Below are 19,550 nucleotides of genomic sequence, written 5' to 3'. Positions count from 1 at the left end.
TTTTTTGGGCCTTTAGGCCTAAATTATTCTCTCTCTACTATCTTTTTTATTAAATTAAGTTTCAAAAGTTTACTATATCCACTATCGGAACATTTAATAAGTAGAAAAGTAGCTTCCTGTGGTCCCCAAACAATAAGGTATGAAAAATTGTGTCAGGTCCAAAGTATTACCCTTGTAGCAATAGACCTCAGAAAATAGCCTACTTACCCTAAAGTTCTTAATTTTACTGAGCTGATTAGGCCAGATTTATTACCTTTTAATTAAAGTAGATTTATTTTAAAAATAATTAAATGCATTGACTAAATTTTATTAATAAATATTAATGATTTTGAAATCATATCAACTTTCTCTCCAAAATGGATTTAATTATTTAATATCTTTATTATTATATTTCTTATAATTTTGGGTGATAAATTATTATCAATTTATCAATTATATTAATTATAATTAATAAAAAAAATACTCACTGAAATCTATCAATAATATTTTAGAAATAAAAATGTATTTTAAAAAATTATAATGCTGGGATTATTTCTTAAAATTAGTTAAATATTATATCCAAAGTATTAAAAAAAACCCAGAAAGAAAACAAAAAAGTAGGTTACATAAAGAAACGTAAGAAATAAAATAACAGTAGTATAAAACAAGTTTTCTCTGCCTCCGAGTCTTCTACTAAACTTTCTTGTCTCTCTCTCTCTCTCTCTCTCTCTCTGAATTGTTTAAGAAACACACAAAAAAAACTGGCATCATCACCATCATCACCCCAACCACCATGAGGAGTTCACTTCCTCAGCCCAACAGTGGAAGAAGATCCACGACTAATCGTCGATGGTCACTTCCCTCAGCTTCCCCCAACCCTTCTTATAACTCTCGCTCCGCTCACTCTTCTCGGCCCCTCAGCCACCAGCCTACTCAAAGCCACCACCGCTCCAATTTCCCGCCAAATCACAGGCCCGATCGGGCCCAACCGACTCGTATTAAGCCCAATTTCATCGTCCAGCTCGTTCACCCAAGAACCGCCGCCGCCAACACCAACACCGACGCCAATCCCTCTTTTTCCGTTAGAAAGCAAGCGATCATCACACTCGCTTCTCTCTGCGGAATCCCCGAGGAGTCCGTCCACGTCCCCCAGCTCGGCTCCGTCGCCGGGAGCTTCGGTTTCCGCCAATGGACCAACGCGCTCTCCGCCGTCGTGTCTCTCTGGGACCATCGCCTCCGAGGGAAGCACGATTTCGTCCCCGAGCTGGTTCCCAACGTCGTCGTCCCGTCCGACGTGGACGAGCTTAGAGACAGGCTCCGCGATCTCTTCTCGTCTCACGTTCTCTCCCTTGTGGAAAACGGAGAGAGCGTGAAGAAGGTGAGACGCGAGATTGATGAGAAGTCTCGTCGAGCTGAGTCCTTTGATTCCAAAAGGGGTCTTAGGTTAGAGGTGTTTGAGATGAAGAAGGCTTTGGAGGCGGAGAGGGATTTGGTTGTCAAGCGGCTTGAAGAATTCAAGAACGCTATGATGTGGATTGTGCGGTTTCTCAAAAGAAGTGATGATGGAGTGGAAGTTGATGACGTGGACGTGTTTAGTTTAGAAGGGGACTATGATTGGCCACGTGTTCATAGTTTAATCCGTAGGGAGTGTCGAAGGCTTGATGATGGGCTGCCTATCTATGCTTACCGGCGGAATATTTTGAAGAAAGTTTATGGCCAACAGGTTATCTCCAATATTTCAATATTTAATATGAGTTGCTGAAAAAAATAAAAACTTTTAATTAGAACAGAAATTTATATAGATTTGAGAATGAAGCTGATCTATGTTGTTGTCTTATGGTTGCAGTTCTTGTGTTAAGACTTAGTTTTAATAGTTTACATTTTGTTGTGTTCACAGGTAACGGTATTGATTGGAGAAACTGGTTCAGGGAAGAGCACTCAGTTAGTTCAGTTTCTTGCTGACTCCGGAGTTGCGTCCAGTGAGTCTATCGTTTGTACACAGCCAAGGAAAATCGCTGCATTGACATTGGCTGATCGAGTCAGAGAAGAAAGCAATGGTTGTTATGAGGAAGATTCTGTCCGAGCTTTCTCTTCTGCGGAGAAGTTTAGTTCCAAAGTTGTTTTCATGACGGATAACTGTCTGCTCCAACACTACATCAAAGATCGGAGTTTGCCTGGCGTTTCGTGCGTTATTATTGACGAAGCACATGAAAGAAGCTTAAACACGGACCTGGTTTTGGCGTTGCTCAAAGATCTGCTGTGCAAAAGAGTTGACCTGAGGCTTGTCATCATGTCCGCCACGGCCGATGCTTACCAGCTTTCAGAGTATTTCTTTGGCTGTGAGATTCTCCGTGTCGCGGGAAGGAACTTTCCGGTGGAGATTATATATACACCTGGTAGTGACACGGAAGGGACTTCTGTTGTTGGCCGCGTTGCTCCATATGCTGATGATGTTGTAAAGAAGGCGATGGAAGTGCATAGAACAGAGAGAGATGGAACGATCCTTGCATTCTTGACTTCCCAAGCAGAGGTAGAGTGGGCATGCGAAAGGCTTATAGCTCCATCTGCTGTCGCTTTGCCTTTGCATGGAAAGCTATCTTTTGAAGAACAGTTTAGGGTTTTCCAGAGCCATCCTGGGAGACGGAAAGTGATATTTGCCACAAATATTGCGGAGACCTCTCTAACTATTCCTGGCGTCAAGTATGTGATTGATTCCGGGATGGTGAAAGAGAGCAAATACGAGGCTAGAACGGGTATGAGCATCCTCAAGGTTTGCAGAGTCAGTAAAAGTTCAGCTCAGCAACGCGCTGGTCGTGCTGGGAGGACAGAAGCTGGGAGATGTTACAGACTCTACTCAAAACACGAGTTTACTTCCATGAGTCTTAATCAGGAGCCTGAGATTCGGAGGGTTCATCTCGGTGTAGCGATTTTGAGGATTCTTGCTCTGGGTGTAGACAACATAGCGGATTTTGATTTTATCGACGCGCCTGACCCTGAAGCCGTCGTGATGGCTGTCAAAAACCTTGTTCAGTTGGGTGCAGTCGTTGAGAAGAATGGTGTTCTTGAGTTAACGCAGGAAGGACATTGTTTAGTCAAGCTGGGTCTGGAGCCAAAGCTTGGTAAGTTGATTTTGGGATGCTTCAGACACAGAATGGGCAAAGAGGGGATTGTTCTTGCTGCTGTCATGGCCAATGCTAGTAGTATATTTTGCAGAGTTGGTAACCTTGATGATAAGATGAAAGCTGATTGCCTAAAGGTAAGATATTCTCTACTTTTGTAAATAGTTTAGATCCTCTTAGAAGATGTTGTTCTGAAATTTTTTTTTCTTTGTCATCTTCAAGGTGAAGTTCTGCAACAATAATGGAGACCTCTTCACTCTTCTTTCGGTGTACAAAGAATGGGCATCTCTGCCGCGAGAGAGAAGAAACAAATGGTGCTGGGAAAATAGCCTGAACGCCAAATCAATGAGGAGATGCGAAGACACAGTCAAGGAGCTGGAGATATGCATTGAGAGAGAACTTTCTCTCGTCAGTCCAACCTACTGGGTTTGGAACTCAACCGAGGGTAATGATAAACACGAGAAGCATCTGAAAATGGTTATACTTGCGTCTCTTGCCGAGAACGTGGCGATGTACACTGGCTATGATCAGCTCGGGTACGAGGTAGCGTTGACTGGGCAACAAGTCCAGTTGCATCCGTCGTGTTCGTTGCTAGCGTTTGGCCAGAAGCCAAACTGGGTTGTTTTCGGTGAGCTTCTGTCAGCTGTCGACCAGTACTTGGTATGTGTAACCGCGTTTGATTTCGAGGCTTTGTCTATGCTTGATCCACCTCCACCTTTTGATGCATCTCATATGGATGAGTGGAGGCTCAGAGTGAAAAAGGTGGCTGGTTGTAGCAGCACTCTGCTGAAACGATTCTGTGGGAAATCTAACCGTAGTCTGCTTTCCATCGTCTCTCGTGCTAGGTCTCTTTGTGAGGATGAGAGGATTAATATTCAAGTTGATGTAGATCAGAACGAGATTCTACTATATGCGCCTCCCCACGACATGGACAAAGTGTTGTCCCTAGTGAACGATGCATTGGAATGCGAAAAGAAGTTGATGCGTAACGAATGTTTTGAGAAGTATATATATCATGGTCGAGGAGAAGTACCCCTTGCACTGTTCGGATCCGGCGCTCAGATAAAGCATCTTGAAGTTGATCAGAGATTCTTGACAGTCGATGTACTCTATTACGGCGACAACTCTCTTGATGACAGAGAGATTCTGACGTTCCTGGAGAAGGAGATCGATGGATGTATCTGCTCCATTCATAAGTTTGCTGGTAACAAGCAAGACTGTGATGAGAAGGAGAAGTGGGGTAGGGTTACCTTTCGGACTCCGGAGTCTGCTATGAAGGCAACAGAGATTCAAAAGTTTGATCTCAACGGATCAGTGATTAAACTATTTCCATCGCTGTCAGCTGGTGGTGAAGGAGTTTTCAAGATGCCTTCTGTTACAGCTATGATTCGTTGGCCGCAAAGGGAAAGTTGTGGTAAAGGTGTTCTTAAGTGTGCTTCTGGTGATATTCACAGTATCTTTGCTGGGTCATCCGGCATCATGATAGGAACAAAATATTGCCCCTTTGAGACGGATCAAAGACACACTGATTCTATTTTGATTACTGGTATTGACACAAATCTTTCGGATGCTGAAGTTTTAGATGTTTTGGAGTTCGCTACGCAGAGAACAGATTTGGAATTTTTCTTATTCAGAAGAGGAAATATTGTGCATTGTCAAGATCTTACTGTTTGTAAAGATATGCTGCATAAGAGAATATTTGCGCGCTTGTCATCGAGGAATCCAGACCCAAAGTGTGTTGAAGTCAAAGTCTTTGAACCAAAAGAAGCTAATTTTGTGCGAGCGTTGATTACTTTTGATGGGAGATTACATCTGGAAGCTGCAAAAGCTTTGCAGGAGTTAGATGGAACTATTCTAGATGGATGCTATCCATGGCAGAAGATAAAATGCGAGCAAAAGTTTCAGAGCTCCATAATCTGTCCTGCTTTTATCTACAACATAGTCAGAAGACAATTATATGCTAAGCTAGCAAGCTTCAAGAGACAAAGAAGTGATTCCATTGCCACATTTGAGATGTTTGCTCTCTATCACCTATTATTCATTAACATTCTCTTTTATGTATTTTGCAGAATGTGAATGGCATCTGGAGGCAATTCATAGTGGTGCTTATCGTGTTAAAATCTCCGCAAATGCAACAAGACGCATCTCGGAGATGCGGAGATCTCTCGAAGAACTCATAAGAGGAAGACCCATAATAAACCATCCAGGCTTAACCCCAAGGGTCTTGCAGCATCTTTTGTCCAGAGAAGGTGTTATCCTGATGCGGAAGATCCAACAGGAGACTGAAACTTGCATTGTGGTAGACAGGCAGAGTCTCGCAGTACGCATTTGTGGATCAGAAGAGAGAACCGCTGCGGCTGAACAAGAGCTGGTTCGGTCGCTTCTGGCTTATCACGAGAGCAAGCAGCTTGAAATCCGCCTCCGAGGTCCGAATCTCCGTCCTGATCTCATGAAGGAAGTTGTGAATCGGTTTGGTCCAGAGCTCCAAGGTATTAAAGAGAAGGTGAATGGTGTGGATCTCAAGCTCAACACTCGGAACCATGTTATTCATGTTCATGGGAGCGTGGAGATGAGGCAGGAAGTAGAGAAGATGGTCTATGAACTTGCACGGGAAGAAGGTAGTGCACTGGGCGGTACTAAACCAGATGAGATTGAAGTTGAATGCCCTATTTGCTTGTCTGAGGTTGAGGATGGCTACTCTCTCGAAGCATGTTCACACCTCTTCTGCAAAGCTTGTTTGTTGGAACAGCTCGAGGCGTCGATGAGAAACTTTGACGCATTTCCCATAATCTGTTCTCACATCGACTGTGGAGCTCCTATAGTACTTGCTGATATGAGAGCCCTCTTATCACAAGAGAAGCTCGACGAACTCTTCAGAGCATCCCTCTCCTCTTTTGTAACAACCAGCGATGGTGAGTTCCGGTTCTGCTCCACACCTGACTGCCCTTCCATCTACCGCGTTGCCGGTCCTCTAGATTCAGGGGAGCCATTTTTCTGCGGAGCGTGTAACTCACAGACGTGCACGAGGTGCCACCTGGAGTATCACCCGTACATCACTTGCGAAAGGTACAAACTGTTCAAGGAGGATCCTGACATGTCGTTGAAGGACTGGGCGAAAGGGAAGAACGTGAAGGAGTGTCCGTGTTGCAAGTCGACGATAGAGAAATCTGAAGGGTGTAACCATCTGCTGTGCCGGTGTGGGAATCACATTTGCTGGGTCTGCTTAAGGTGGTTCGCTCAACAAGAACCTTGTTATGAACATTTGAGAGGAGTCCATGGTGGGATAGGCCTCTTCGATGAGCTAGGCATGCCCATGCTTTGAAGTACCTCTCCAAAAAAATGTACAAATTTGTTTTAAGTAGAGGTCCATGTATATCTATATTGTGTAACATTATCTGGTTTGGTTCATATGTAATTATGTCGAGAGATTGGTTCAGTAGTATACCTTCTTTAACCAATACAAACCGAAAACTCATAAACTTGATGCCAAGGTATGAAGAGTTTTGGTATCAACGACTTGAAGCTTGACTTGTTAACATCACTGAAAACGCGTAAACGTCTACAGAGAGTTCACTAATAAGTCTAGTTTTGGGTCAAGACAAAGTTGAAAGGAAACTACTTTCCAAAGACGTACAGAGACATCCCTTTAATGGCATTTATCACACACCTTCCACGAAATTTCCACCCACTTCCAAACCCTATCAAAGGACTGATCCTCAATTCTTATTAGAGTCCGGTAGATTGTGATCTCTGTCCCCTTATAAACTCAACACGTTCTTGGAATTTTTGGGGTCATGACTTGACTATGTGTAGATTCTAACGTCAATATGGGTTTTAAATTTCATCTAGTGCCCCTATTTCTTCTCTCTTTCTTCAAGAGCAAAAACTTAGTTTTGTGTCCGAAACCCATTTATCTCTGTTCGTGCTCTGTTTTAACTACTAGTTGTCTCTTGAAAAAGTAAAGTCCCCTGTTTTTTCTCTGAAAATGGCGTCCCATAACAGGAAGATGCTTTATCCATTTCAACCCGGACAAAATTGCACCTTCGGGCTCTACTTCCCTTTTATTCCGACATACCCACCACCACCTCCGCCGCCGCAGAGAGATCTCTCTGTTATAGTCTCCACCTCAATCTGCATAATAGGCTCACTCCTACTCTTCCTATTCCTCATCGTCTTCCTCTACCTCTACATCACGAAGTCATCAAGACGGAGGAGCTCACCTTCCGCAGTGGCTCCCGTCGTCAGCACCAGACGAAGAGAGGAAGAGAACGAAGAAGAAGAAGCCGGAGGAGGAGGAGAAAGAGATCATCATCACTTCTGGAGCATCGCAACGCTCGGTCTCCACCGCTCAGATATCGATTCTATAACAGTCGTCGTGTTCAAGAAGGGAGAAGGGATCATCGACGGCACGGACTGCTCCGTCTGCTTGAGCGAATTCGAAGAGGGCGAAGGGGTTAGGCTGTTGCCGAAGTGTAGCCACGCCTTCCACGTCAGCTGCATCGACACGTGGCTTCTCTCTCACAAGAACTGTCCTTTGTGCCGCGCCCCTGTTTTCTCCCCCGAGGTGCGTGATAAAGAAACAGAGACGAGTCATCAGACAGAGTCTGGAACAAGAGATGAAGAGAGTTCGGGATCGAGAAACGGTAATGTTGTTCTTCCGAGGTCACAAAGCGATTTGGCTAGCCGTTGCGGCGAAGGAAGGTTGGAGACTGTGAGAAGATCGTTTTCGATTGGAGGAAGCTCGTTAGTTAAAGCTGAAGGTGGAAGTAGAAGACACTTCTACAGCAGCTTCAGTGCTAATTTCTTCTCTTCATCAAGAAGAACAACGAACCAAGACTCGGTTCTCCCGAGCTGAATGCCTTCTAGACCGTTTAAATATCTAGTGTTGTCGTATTTGAAATAAACGGATTGTTTCAATGGTTTGTTAAGATTATATAATGATTTTAAATAAAGAGATATGGGCAATTAAGGTTAAATTAAACAAGAACAATTCTCACTGAGACATTTCGTCGAACACGTTCAGGACTACAACATCGAACTAAAGACTAATTAAAATCCAAGAAACAGATTGATAGATAGCATAAGAGTCTCTCAAGCTCTTTCGCCTCTGATTCTTCTTGCCAGCTGGATGTCCTTTGGCATGATTGTTACTCTCTTCGCGTGAATCGCGCAGAGATTCGTGTCTTCGAACAAACCAACAAGGTAAGCTTCGGCTGCTTCTTGAAGAGCTGCGACGGCGCTGCTCTGGAACCTCAGATCGGTTTTGAAATCCTGAGCGATCTCACGGACAAGACGCTGGAAGGGGAGCTTGCGGATCAGAAGCTCCGTGCTCTTCTGGTACTTCCTGATCTCCCTCAACGCCACCGTTCCGGGACGGAATCTGTGCGGCTTCTTCACTCCGCCGGTGGCCGGAGCGGATTTTCTTGCGGCTTTCGTCGCGAGCTGCTTCCTTGGTGCTTTGCCTCCGGTGGATTTCCTAGCGGTTTGCTTGGTACGAGCCATATCGATATCAAAAAAATCACTACGAACAGTCTAGAGAATGAGAATGCAAATGCGAAAGAAAGTTAAGTAGTGAAGAACAAAGGTTGAAGATGTGTTGATTTTATAAGAAAGAGAAATTGGCGGTGAGTTGGAAAAAGGAATGAAGTTGGAGGGAGTTTCCTGAAATCTTGTCCGTTGGATTATAGTAATGTCAACGGCTGAGAATTTATGTACGTAATCAATCCGCGTGAATGCTTTGTCAACCAATTAAAACACTCCTATTATGTATTTGACGTATCTGTGTGATGTGTACTATTAACCAATTAAAATCATCTTTTTCCAGACCACGAGACCCTTTCGCGCTACGTCCAATTTTTTTTTTTTCAAAAAGAAAAAGATATTAGCGCCACTGGAAATTTTTGGCCAAAACATTCCAATTATTTTCAAATTGTAGAAAATAACAACGAAACTATTTCAGAAAAAGACGTAAATTTGTACTTGACGCTAAAATTTCAAGAAGATGATGATATGTGCACTCTAACTAATATTAATTTTCACAATTAGAACGTACACTTCTGATAAGTATCTAATTCAGAGAAAGCCTTCCCGTTTATACACAAAAGGAAATATATCTCATAAATTTTCCAGTTATTGAACATTTTATTTTTCCAGATCCTTGTAAGGAAGGAATAATACTATACTGGTCAACAACATTAGGATGAATCCACATGGGGAAGATGAATATGTAACAATAATTTTTTCCTCGGATTTGAAAGAACGGTGTTGTTTTTGTTTTCACTTTTCTCGGATTGAAATCAACAGACAAAAATGAAAGTGGAGAAATAACACTAGATTGATATTAAGTAGACATATTCATCAAATCAAAAGACTTGAAACCAACACTAACACAAGCGAACATTTTTAAAAGAGATTTACACAACCAACTAAACAACCAAAGCATTACTTAAAAACCACTGTTCTTCTTTATCTCTTCTTAAGCCCTCTCACCCCTGATTCTTCTTGCAAGCTGGATGTCCTTAGGCATGATGGTGACCCTCTTGGCGTGAATCGCACACAGATTCGTGTCCTCGAACAGCCCGACAAGGTAAGCCTCCGCCGCTTCCTGAAGAGCCGCGACGGCGCTGCTCTGGAACCTCAGATCCGTCTTGAAATCCTGAGCGATCTCACGGACAAGGCGCTGGAAAGGAAGCTTGCGGATCAGAAGCTCGGTGCTCTTCTGGTACTTCCTGATCTCCCTCAACGCCACCGTTCCGGGACGGAATCTGTGCGGCTTCTTCACTCCTCCGGTGGCCGGAGCCGATTTCCTCGCCGCTTTCGTCGCCAGCTGCTTCCTCGGAGCCTTTCCTCCGGTGGATTTTCTCGCGGTTTGCTTGGTACGAGCCATTTGCTGCTGATAGAGAACGAATCTTACTCTTTTGTGATTTGCTTTGTGCGAGAATGTGAATGATGTCGAGAGAGTGAGGATGTGATGTGTTTTTATCCCGAAAGGGAGGGATGATGTTTTTTGTTATCGTCCGTTGGATCGTTTTGTTTATCAACGGTTAAGATTGCTTTTATCTATGCTATCCGCGTCATTTGTTATTTAACCAATCAGAACGACTTGTGTATATGTCGATTTATTCTCCTTCCGTTTCTCGTTTCCATTATAAGGCCGTAGAACGAGGCATAGGCCTTAGGCCCATTTAATCTTAAGCAAATTTTGGCGCCTTTTATGGGTTGGGTTATTTCACACTTGTTTAGAAATTTATATCATCTGATTTATTTTTTTTTAAGTCATTTTTCATGTGTCAATGTATTTTGTAATTGCAAATCTTAAATGTATCTTAGAGGACACATACGATGCTGCTATGTAATCATTAATTTTTTTTCTGGTTGATGGGAGATGTAATGTTATGGATCATTCATACTATTCGGTACAACCAATTTTCAATGTTGAAAATTAGATATATGACATGTAGCCTACATTGTGGTCGTACTCGTTCCTTGCCTCAGATTTGGGTATAGAGTGTTTTTGATAGAGCCATTGATGATATAATAATTAAGCAGGTCATCAACCCCATGGTTGATATTAGTATAGCACTACCAAATGTTGGGTCGATGTATACGTATAGATAAACTGCATGTCACTCGCAGAAATTGAGATGACAGTTTGGTCCTCTGTGATATGGTTTATAGTCCATGCGACTGTGGCTTGCATGAATTATTCTTATGGATTTAAGCTTGACCTGACCAGTCTGGTCCCCAGCATCTTGTTATGAAAAATATAACCAAATGTTATCTTCCAATATTTTAGACATCAAATTGAGATTTTTTTCTTACGCGTCAATGGAATTCGCTGGTGGCTACCGGCTGCTATTGCAATTGAACCTCATGCCGACATATCCTATGTTTATTTTTATTGTTCTTTCTGTACATCATGGACGGACTCGCTCTTCGATTGAAAAGTCTTAGGTCATAATTTCTTTAGCTTTTATATTGATTACACGCATTATGATATGTATTAAAATATTTAGTTCTTATAGATTAAAATACTGGGAAACTTATTCATTCACACAACACAATCGGAAAAAAATATTAAAACAACAGTATTACTAGGTTAAGATCCGCGCCTTGCGCGGGATCAACATTATATATATAAATTATTTTATGTATTAAATATTTTTACATATTATGAAATAATAAAAATATATTAAATAATTAAAAGTCAGTAACTATTAAATATATAATTAAATTGGTGTGAACATATAAATCAATTTTATTAATCCAAAAAATATTTTTTTTTTATATTTGATAGGATATGTTATTAAATTTAAATGATACTAGCATAAATAATATATTTTAGTATATTTTTAATATTAATATCTATTAAAGGATGATTTCTACTCATATAGTTTTTTGATCATTTGTATCTTTTATAGAAAAAATTTAAATTACTGATAACAAAATTTTCATTGTGGGATTAATAGTTTTAGTAATTTATAATTAAAAAAAAATAAGTTGTCAATGATCGTTCAAAACTTTTATCAAAAAAATTGTTCAAAGTAAATTTCGAAACTAAAATATTGTATTTTATATGGTTTATAGTTTAATTTAAAACGATATATATTTTAATCTTAATAATTAATTAAATTAGACCTTTTACTTATATAATTTTTGTAATCATTTGTATTTTGTCATAACAAAAATTTTAGACCATTGATCATAAATTTGAATGTGAAACTTTTAACAGTTTTAGTAATTTATAGCCGTTTGTAAAAATTCAAAATATAACATATAAATAAAAATCTAAATTTTTATTATATGGTTATTGTGGTTGTTTAATTTATTTAATAGCTTAAAATTAAACAAATATGATAGAAGATACACTATTTTTTATCAAATCTTTATTATTCAAAATCATTAATTGTCATATATATTTTAGCCACATTAGGCAATTCCGTAAATTTTATTTAAAGAAATAATAAAGTACATTAATGATGAATTTATTGTTAGTTTAATAAAAAACTTATTATATAATTAGATGAACCAACATATTTCTCTAATGATTATAAGAATCATTCTAGTGATGACATGTGGCTACAAAAAGAAGTTGTAATGCTTATCAAATAATATATAAGGAATATTATATAATTGGTGTATTATGTGATGTTGACTACGAACTTGTCAATGATTAATATCAATAAAATATGAACTAGTGACTTTGGAAATAGAAGATATCCACAAAACTCGTAATGGAAAAAGGAGACTTGGACACATTTGAATCTTCACAAAAAAAAACCCACATATATTTTCCCCTAATTAAAAAGGAAACTCTTTAAATAAGAGAGTGAATAAAACCTGACGACTATAAGAACCAAGAAGACTCCCATAATTAATCAAGCAACCCAGTTTCTTTATTTTCTTCTTTTCTTCTGCCAAAAGAGAATGGCAAAACTCAAATCTCTCATAATCGGAAAAGTCAAAGACAAAGCTTCAATATGCAAAGCCAGTTTGTTCTATAGTTTCAGTTCGAAGTCGGTCAGATATATTCACTTAGCCCTTTTGAAGTCAACAACTCATACTTCTCATAAACCACCCGATAGCAACTACATCTCCGACGTCGTCTCTTACTCCAATGGTCGTCATGCCCCGGTAGCTTTTGCGGCGGTTATGTGGAGGTTACAAGTCACAAAGAATGCTTTTGTGGCCATCAAGTCTCTCATAGTCTTCCACATACTTATCAAATCATCGAGATACAAGTTTGAAGGACTTGATCGCGGTAGAAACAGTCTGAAACTGAATGATTTCTCAGACAAATCTTCTAATCTCACAATAGAATTATCACCATGGATCATATGGTAATTATTTTTTCCCCTTTTTCTATTATTTGATGTGACTATGACATATATCTAATAACTTGGACGCGTTCATAATTCATATCGGTTACCGACTTGGATATTATAATACTAAGAAGTTTTTTCCTTTGTGTGTGTGTGTGTGTTTGGCTTTATTCAGGTATGGACGATATTTGGATAGTCTCTCGTGGATTTTGAAGGTAGTAGGGTCTTTTCCAAATTTAACGGATAGCTCAAAAGAGAAATCTAAAGAGAAAGATTGTGTTTCGTCTTACCAAACCGGGTACATAATGAGACAGACCGACTCTCTTTTGACTTTCCTTGAGCATATATGTACTAGACCGGATACTCCACTTTTGTTCCAGAACAAGATCGTGGACGAGATCAGAGAGCTCGTGATTCAAGACTACTTTACGGTTGTAATATTGGTTATGATACGGCTTCAAGTGTTGAATGAAAGATTGACTAAACCGGAACCGGTTGGTGATTCCAGTTTGAACGATTTAAGGTTGGTTTTGATGAGACTTGAAGAATGCAAGGAGAGTTTGAGAGGATTTTTCTGGCATTATAGACGTTTGGCAGAAGATTTCTGGTGTTTGGTTGAAACATTGAAGGCCGATATGGTACATAGCGATAAGGAGATGGTTAACTTAACCGGTTTGGTTCAGACAACGGTTAAGGACGATGAGGAGATGGTTGAACTAGCAAGTTCGGTTCAGACCGAATGGGTAACATTCGACGACTCTGAGATAGCAATGAGGGAGTTGTCAAAACGGGAGTCCGAGTGGGAAACTTTTGATGACTAGGCTTTGACGAATGAACCGGTCCAGTTCATCCTCTATACGTAAGGTTGAGAGCTGATTGGCTCAGTTAGGTGAGAAAATATCCGGTTTACACTTGGGTTTGCGTTTCACTACTTTTTAATTTGGTTTGTCTTGGAATGGGATCTGTCTTTCTTTTAATAATAATAATGCTTAGGCCCTGTTTGTTTCGAGGTCGTTGGCGTCGGCGACTAGCGTCAACGACCAAAGTGTGTTCGTTTAGTTGTCGCTGATATCACGACAGGTCGCAGCAACCAGACGCTAGTGATCAACGATCTGAAATTCGAATCGCTGAAAAATTTAGCGTCGCGATTAAAATTTTGCGACTAAAACATCAAAATGACCAGAACACCTTTAATATTTAAATAAAATTACAAAACAATGCCATTAACCCTAAATACATTTTTTCGTCTCCTTTCACTCTCGGCGACTCCAAGCTTCTTCTCATATCTGGCTTTCACTTTGATCTCATCTCAGAGCATCTTCTTTTCACTGGAATCCTACTCTCCGGCGACGGGAAAGTTCTATCTAGGTTTCATTTTCTTTTAATTTCGATTTTTATTGTTATATTGTGTAGTCACGATCTCGGATTTGATCTATGGGTTGATTTGGCTATTGGATTTTTGAATATCACTTTTCTATCTCTTGAAAGTTTCGTTTTGAGCATTTATAAGTTGATTTGGCAGTAGGGTCTTTGAGGATCACTCTCTATCTCTTGTAAAATGTTGGTTTCGTTAAATTGGTGTTATAGTGTGTCTGAGCCACTGTTCGTTTCATGTATGTCCTCTGTCCATTTGTAGCATAGAGTGATTGTTTATTAATGATTTTAAATGTACATGTGACTGATTCATTAGCTTCATGACAATTATATTATTGTGTAAATAGTTCTCATTTGTTTTGTGGAGTTCACGTGAACCTGTCCACTTATAAAGATTAAGTAGGTTTTGTCATTTTACCAATCAGTCGTCATATGTAAACGCACTTGCATATATTTTTTTTTTCCAGGTTTTAGTAAGGACCACAGCTAGAGAAGAAACATGGCTAAAGATGATGTAAGTTTTTGATCTGGTTTTAATTAGTTCTTTGTTTGTTTTGTGATTGTTTACGTGTAGTTAGCTTGGTTATTAATGATAGTTGTTGTTTGGAGCTGGACCGATGAGGAATGTAGATATTTTTTTACTTTATATGCGGATGAGAAAAAAAAGGTAAACAAAACGAGGCTTGGCATGAGTCTAACTGGAAGAGATTCCATCATCACCAAGTTTGAAGAGAGATTTGGGAAAAGACATGTCTTCTTCCTCCCACAAAGACGAGTGTGTATAAGTAATTCCTTATGTAAAGAATTAAAAAAATTATAAAGTCAACGTGTAACTTAATTTCCTATTCTATTATAAAACATTCATAAAGAAAACAAATCGGTCATTGCTCCAGTTGTGGCCTTCGATCATTTGTTTAGGTGATTGACATGATACAATATGTATTGGGTTTAGTCACTTATTTTAAAACACATATGCTCCAGAGACAATAATATGGCACATTTAAGGTTTCGCTTTCATTTTCTTGCATCCGAGACCTGCCAATTTTTAACGCGCATGCTTGCTTTCTGTGCCTACAAATTTGAAAGAAACGACGAAACAATTGTGTTAAAAAGAGACGCATGATGAACAATTGTGTTAAAAAGAGACGCATGATGATGAAATAAACCATATATATATGAGCAATAACCACGTATAAACAAAAGAACTGAGTTACCTCATTCTCCCAGTCACATCTCATAGTAATAAAAATCAATATAAACGTCTGAATAGCGGTTCCTCCGAATATCATACCAGCCCAAATACCCTTTTAACGCATAATAGCAATATGCATATTTATGAAAACTGTAGAGAGAAAAGGGTCGAGATTAACTTTCAAAATAAACAAATAAAACTTGCATTTACCTTAACACCGGTGTTGAAAACCCAACCCATGACAAATCCAAGTGGAAGTCCAATGAAATAGTAGCATCCTAGATTAATGTATGCCACTACTGATTGCCAACCCGAACCAACCGCAGCACCTAATCAAAATCAATACATGACCGTTGACCGGTTTATCTTAGTTTTTTGAAAAATATATTATTTTGTTTGTGTGACCTACCGGAAAGAACGGGATAGACACTGTTGAGAAGAATCGTAAAGGCTAAAAGAATAGAAAGGTTATTCACTGCTTTTATAACAGCTTCGCTTGAAGAGAAGATCCAACCGATTTGATTATGAAGAAAGACTACGAGCACAGATAGGATTATTCCGATGATTAACGATTGTATCACTGATATGATCATTGCAAACCTTGCTTTTCCCCCGTTTCCTGCTCCTAATTCATTCGCTACTCGTACACTACAAAAACATGTTATAATCCTAATCAATCTAAATAAATGAAGCAACCAGACTAGCAATAATATGAAGAAGAGATAATTATAGCTAGTCTTATAAAGTGAACTAGTACAACCAAATCTAATTGTTCTTAACCGGGCCTCGTGGTCTGGTGGTATAGAAACCTCGGCTGAGGTGCCCGTCATCACGAGTTCGAACCCCGGCCACAACGGATTTAACATCCCTTCCGTTGGGGCGCTGGACCCCTTACGGGGATAGTTGGGAATGTGGCTGCCCAGATACCAGAGTTACCAAAAAAAAAAAAAAAAATCTAATTGTTCTTGGTGTCATGAATAATTTTGACCAAACGAAACAAAAGGAAAGTATATATATCAGTAACAAAGTAAGAGATTGGTTATACCTGGTCCCGGCGAAGAAAGCAAGTGGAATCATCGTCTCCAGACCATTTATCAACATGCTGTCGATGAAAATGTTTACTATAAAATTTGTCCATAGTAATATGCAGCATAAATATGGCATTATAAAAATTTTCAGGTACATTATATTAATCTCCAAAGCTATATATTTGACGTACCATATAGACATAGAGTCGACAGCAATTTTTGCGTCCTGGAGATTTCCTGTCATCACAATTAAAATCCTATAATACCAATTCTCCAAGCTGTCCAAGTAAAAAAATCTACCGTAAGAAGTTGTGTTCCGTTCCGTAAAACCATAAAAAGAAAAAAGGCGACAGATACCAAAGCATGATTCCAGAGGATGCAGAGAGCTTAGTGAACTCCCATAGTCTGGTGAAAGCTTCGACGGAGAAACCGGTCCAAGTGAGCGGACAACCGCCACAAGTGGTGTATGTAAATAAAATGAAGACATTGAGCCACCATGACACGTTAGCAGTAGCGATGGTCCCTATGACTCCAAGTTTAAGAACATACACAAAAAGCCAACACACAAATATGTGTACCACAAATGCCACTCCGGAAGAGATTGCAATCACCTGGTGGTAATATAAGTAAGAGACATTTAGCATTTAGCAAGATTAATATCAAGAAAAATTGAACTATTTTATAGGGAAAATGGGTCGATTTTTATTTTCAGGCATGTTTGATTTTTCTTTTCAGGGTTTAATGTTTTTAGCTAGCCAGTTCACCCAAAACTACGGGACAAAACAAGTTAAAACACACAGAATATATTAAGTGGTACATAAAACAAAAAATTGTATTGGAAATTCTAGAAAATAGATATCAGGAAAAATCTAAAAAAAACACAATATCTTATTTTATATATAGTAGTCTAGAAAATCAGATTGATTAATCTCTATAAAATTTAGATTGATTTTTTTCTCTATATAAACCTATGCATGTTGTAACAAACCTATATGTATCATGAGAATCTTGTACAATTTCTTCCATAAACATTTATGTGTTATTTATTTGAGTCATTTATCAATTTGTCTATTGCAAACATATTTTATGAAGACTAGCACAATCTACCCCAGGAATAGAGCCGTCTAGTCCACAAAGTACTTGGACTAACCCGCCGCGTTGTGACATTTAAAATCTTAAGGTACATACCATATTCTTGAGCTGGGATTGGAGGAATCGGTTGATAGGGAAAAAGAATGCAAATGAGAAATGGGCAGGTATGGCCCAAACAGCGACGGTACCAGAGAGCTCGGCGATGTCGTCAGGCTGGCCGACGAACTTAAGAATCGGAGACGTGAAGAAGTACACGGGGAGTAGCAAGATGGAGCATAAGAAGAGAACAATCCAAGATCGCTGCAAATACACTCCCAACTTGTCATACTTCTTCGCTCCAAACGCTTGACCGCACAATGTTTCCAACGCAGTGGCCATTCCAAGCTGCATATAAATATTTGTAGTTTCTTCATATATTAACCCAACATTATAAATAGAAGCTAGAAAATATGTGTGTGTGTTATATATACGTACTAGGAGGCCATAGTTGAAGCCGACGATGACGTTGTTGACGATGGATATGGCGGCTAGCTCAAGCTCGCCGAGGTGGCCGGCGAAGGCCTGAGTGATGATGAAGATCGAATAGGTGGAGACCCTAGTGAATATGGCTGGTCCAACGATACGCCATAGCTTCTTCGTCTCCATCCATATCTTTCTCTTTGTTTTTCTGTCTTTCTCTTCCGCCACATTGTCATCCCCTAACAGAGGAATCATCGCCTTCTCTAGAGGAACTTGTGCTTCGTCGGCTCTCTCTTCCATTGCCGGATCTTCTGGAAATTAAAAACTAAAATGAGTAGATGAAGTAACCTGATTTGACGATTACCAAAAAATAAAAAGTAACCTGATTTGATACAGGGGGTGTAGATGAAGAGGCTGAAGAGGCGTACTGTTCAAGTGCGTTATTCATTTCAACCAATCCTGTCACCAGTCAACCAAAAATATATAAAATACATATATATCCGCACGTGACTAAAGCAAAAATAATAAAATTTATACCATATGTGGAACAAATTCATGTGGTATATATTTTTCACCACAAAATGCTAGTGGCGTTTTTTTTAAAGAAAAATATTATTTCCTAAAATTCTTAATTTTGAAAAATGTTTTAAATTTATTTAATTTTTTCCTGAAGTTCTTGATTTTGAAAAAAATATTTTGTATATCAAAATATGAAAACATTAGTCACATCTTAATTAAACTTTTATTATACCTCAGAATGGAATATATCTTATATTATACCTCAGAATGGAATATATCTTATAATTTTTTTTTCTTTAATGCTCTATTGTTTCTACATTGTAGTATTCTATATCAGTGGTTTTGCTTAACAATTCTGCCTCATTGTTTATAGGCCATCTACGCCCACACTGCTTGATGTCATGGTTTCGGAAACCAGCGGGGAAGCTTTAACACTACAAGAAAACAGCAAGGATACTGAAGAAAAAAATCGTCGGAATTTCGTCGGAATAACGTTATTCCGACGAAACAAGTCCTCGGAAATAATTCCTCGGAATTTCTTCTTTCCTCGGAAATCCTTCGGAATTTTCCGACGGAATTCCGAGGAAACAAATTTCCGAGTAAATTCCGATGATCACTAGTTTGTCGGAAATCTCCTCGGAATATACCGAGGGAGAACTTCGTCGGGATATTTCCTCGGAAGTTCATCGATCGATGCGTTTTTGGACATATATCCATCGATCAATCGGAATATACCGACGGACATCTTCCTCGGAATACATGTCCCTCGGTATATTCCGAGGAAGATGTCCCTCGGTATATTCCGAACGTTTTTTTTATAAACAGATCGATCGATGGATATATGTCCAAAAACGCATCGATCGATCGAGTAAAAAATATAATTAATTTCCTCGGAATGTAAAAAATATTAATTTTTTTTCAAAAATAAAATTTTTGAAATTTAAATTCAAAAATATAAAATTAAAAT

At 39.2% G+C, this 19,550-nt stretch overlaps 5 protein-coding genes across 14 annotated transcripts; 3 read left to right on the top strand and 2 right to left on the bottom strand.

The window, feature by feature from the left end:
- The first annotated feature begins 521 nt into the window (after positions 1–521).
- Positions 522–6,577, top strand: LOC106404492 (ATP-dependent RNA helicase DEAH12, chloroplastic). The gene is made up of 4 exons (XM_013845216.3): positions 522–1,702; positions 1,877–3,235; positions 3,321–5,088; positions 5,168–6,577. Exons 1-4 carry the CDS (start codon positions 773–775, stop codon positions 6,418–6,420), a joined length of 5,310 nt encoding a protein of 1,769 aa, XP_013700670.1. The 5' UTR covers positions 522–772; the 3' UTR covers positions 6,421–6,577.
- Positions 6,578–6,712: 135 nt separating this feature from the next.
- Positions 6,713–8,050, top strand: LOC106404494 (E3 ubiquitin-protein ligase RING1-like). The gene has a single exon (XM_048769375.1). It carries the CDS (start codon positions 7,084–7,086, stop codon positions 7,951–7,953), a length of 870 nt encoding a protein of 289 aa, XP_048625332.1. The 5' UTR covers positions 6,713–7,083; the 3' UTR covers positions 7,954–8,050.
- Positions 8,051–8,056: 6 nt separating this feature from the next.
- LOC106369979 (histone H3-like centromeric protein CSE4) lies at positions 8,057–10,067 on the bottom strand. The gene is made up of 2 exons (XM_048768188.1): positions 9,577–10,067; positions 8,057–8,630 (listed from the first exon to the last, which is right to left on the bottom strand). The coding sequence occupies exons 1-2, from the start codon at positions 9,982–9,984 to the stop codon at positions 8,190–8,192; spliced, it is 849 nt and encodes a 282-aa protein (XP_048624145.1). The 5' UTR covers positions 9,985–10,067; the 3' UTR covers positions 8,057–8,189.
- A 2,281-nt stretch (positions 10,068–12,348) lies between these two features.
- Positions 12,349–15,310, top strand: LOC106405686 (putative clathrin assembly protein At5g10410). Of its 2 annotated transcripts, XR_002662089.2 has the most exons (4): positions 12,372–12,937; positions 13,095–13,808; positions 14,761–14,807; positions 14,890–15,310. XR_002662089.2 is itself a non-coding variant. In XM_022711510.2 (2 exons), the coding sequence occupies exons 1-2, from the start codon at positions 12,525–12,527 to the stop codon at positions 13,738–13,740; spliced, it is 1,059 nt and encodes a 352-aa protein (XP_022567231.2). In that variant the 5' UTR covers positions 12,349–12,524; the 3' UTR covers positions 13,741–13,916. The 2 variants fall into 2 exon arrangements, 1 of the variants encoding a protein (XP_022567231.2); XM_022711510.2 differs by lacking the exons at positions 14,761–14,807; positions 14,890–15,310 and having other exon boundaries at positions 12,349–12,937; positions 13,095–13,916.
- Positions 15,074–18,583, bottom strand: LOC106405685 (protein DETOXIFICATION 28). 9 transcript variants are annotated; one of them, XM_048769368.1, is made up of 10 exons: positions 18,447–18,583; positions 18,080–18,375; positions 17,702–17,989; positions 16,871–17,124; positions 16,705–16,791; positions 16,531–16,587; positions 15,895–16,412; positions 15,696–15,814; positions 15,508–15,597; positions 15,074–15,364 (listed from the first exon to the last, which is right to left on the bottom strand). In XM_048769368.1, the coding sequence occupies exons 2-10, from the start codon at positions 18,362–18,364 to the stop codon at positions 15,308–15,310; spliced, it is 1,755 nt and encodes a 584-aa protein (XP_048625325.1). In that variant the 5' UTR covers positions 18,365–18,375; positions 18,447–18,583; the 3' UTR covers positions 15,074–15,307. The 9 variants fall into 9 exon arrangements, with proteins under 9 accessions (XP_048625325.1, XP_013701661.1, XP_013701664.1 ...); XM_013846207.3 differs by having other exon boundaries at positions 15,895–16,400; XM_013846210.3 differs by having other exon boundaries at positions 15,895–16,133.
- Positions 18,584–19,550: the final 967 nt, after the last annotated feature.

The sequence above is a fragment of the Brassica napus genome, chromosome C9, assembly GCF_020379485.1.
Source record: "Brassica napus cultivar Da-Ae chromosome C9, Da-Ae, whole genome shotgun sequence".
NCBI lineage: Eukaryota > Viridiplantae > Streptophyta > Magnoliopsida > Brassicales > Brassicaceae > Brassica > Brassica napus.
This window is presented reverse-complemented; position numbering and strand designations above follow the sequence as displayed.

Excerpts from the sequence above, each read along its gene's own strand:
- LOC106404492 (XM_013845216.3), top strand. The coding sequence starts at position 773 with ATGAGGAGTTCACTTCCTCAGCCCAACAGTGGAAGAAGATCCACGACT. Across the intron at positions 1,703-1,876 it reads AGAAAGTTTATGGCCAACAG|GTAACGGTATTGATTGGAGA; the intron begins GTTATCTCCAAT and ends TTGTGTTCACAG. Across the intron at positions 3,236-3,320 it reads TGAAAGCTGATTGCCTAAAG|GTGAAGTTCTGCAACAATAA; the intron begins GTAAGATATTCT and ends GTCATCTTCAAG.
- LOC106369979 (XM_048768188.1), bottom strand. The coding sequence starts at position 9,984 with ATGGCTCGTACCAAGCAAACCGCGAGAAAATCCACCGGAGGAAAGGCT. Across the intron at positions 8,631-9,576 it reads GAATCAGGGGTGAGAGGGCT|ACTGTTCGTAGTGATTTTTT; the intron begins TAAGAAGAGATA and ends CTCATTCTCTAG.
- LOC106405686 (XM_022711510.2), top strand. The coding sequence starts at position 12,525 with ATGGCAAAACTCAAATCTCTCATAATCGGAAAAGTCAAAGACAAAGCT. Across the intron at positions 12,938-13,094 it reads TTATCACCATGGATCATATG|GTATGGACGATATTTGGATA; the intron begins GTAATTATTTTT and ends GGCTTTATTCAG.
- LOC106404494 (XM_048769375.1), top strand. The coding sequence starts at position 7,084 with ATGGCGTCCCATAACAGGAAGATGCTTTATCCATTTCAACCCGGACAA.
- LOC106405685 (XM_048769368.1), bottom strand. The coding sequence starts at position 18,364 with ATGGAAGAGAGAGCCGACGAAGCACAAGTTCCTCTAGAGAAGGCGATG. Across the intron at positions 16,792-16,870 it reads TCCTCTGGAATCATGCTTTG|CTTGGAGAATTGGTATTATA; the intron begins GTATCTGTCGCC and ends TTACTTGGACAG. Across the intron at positions 15,365-15,507 it reads GATGTGACTGGGAGAATGAG|GCACAGAAAGCAAGCATGCG; the intron begins GTAACTCAGTTC and ends TCAAATTTGTAG.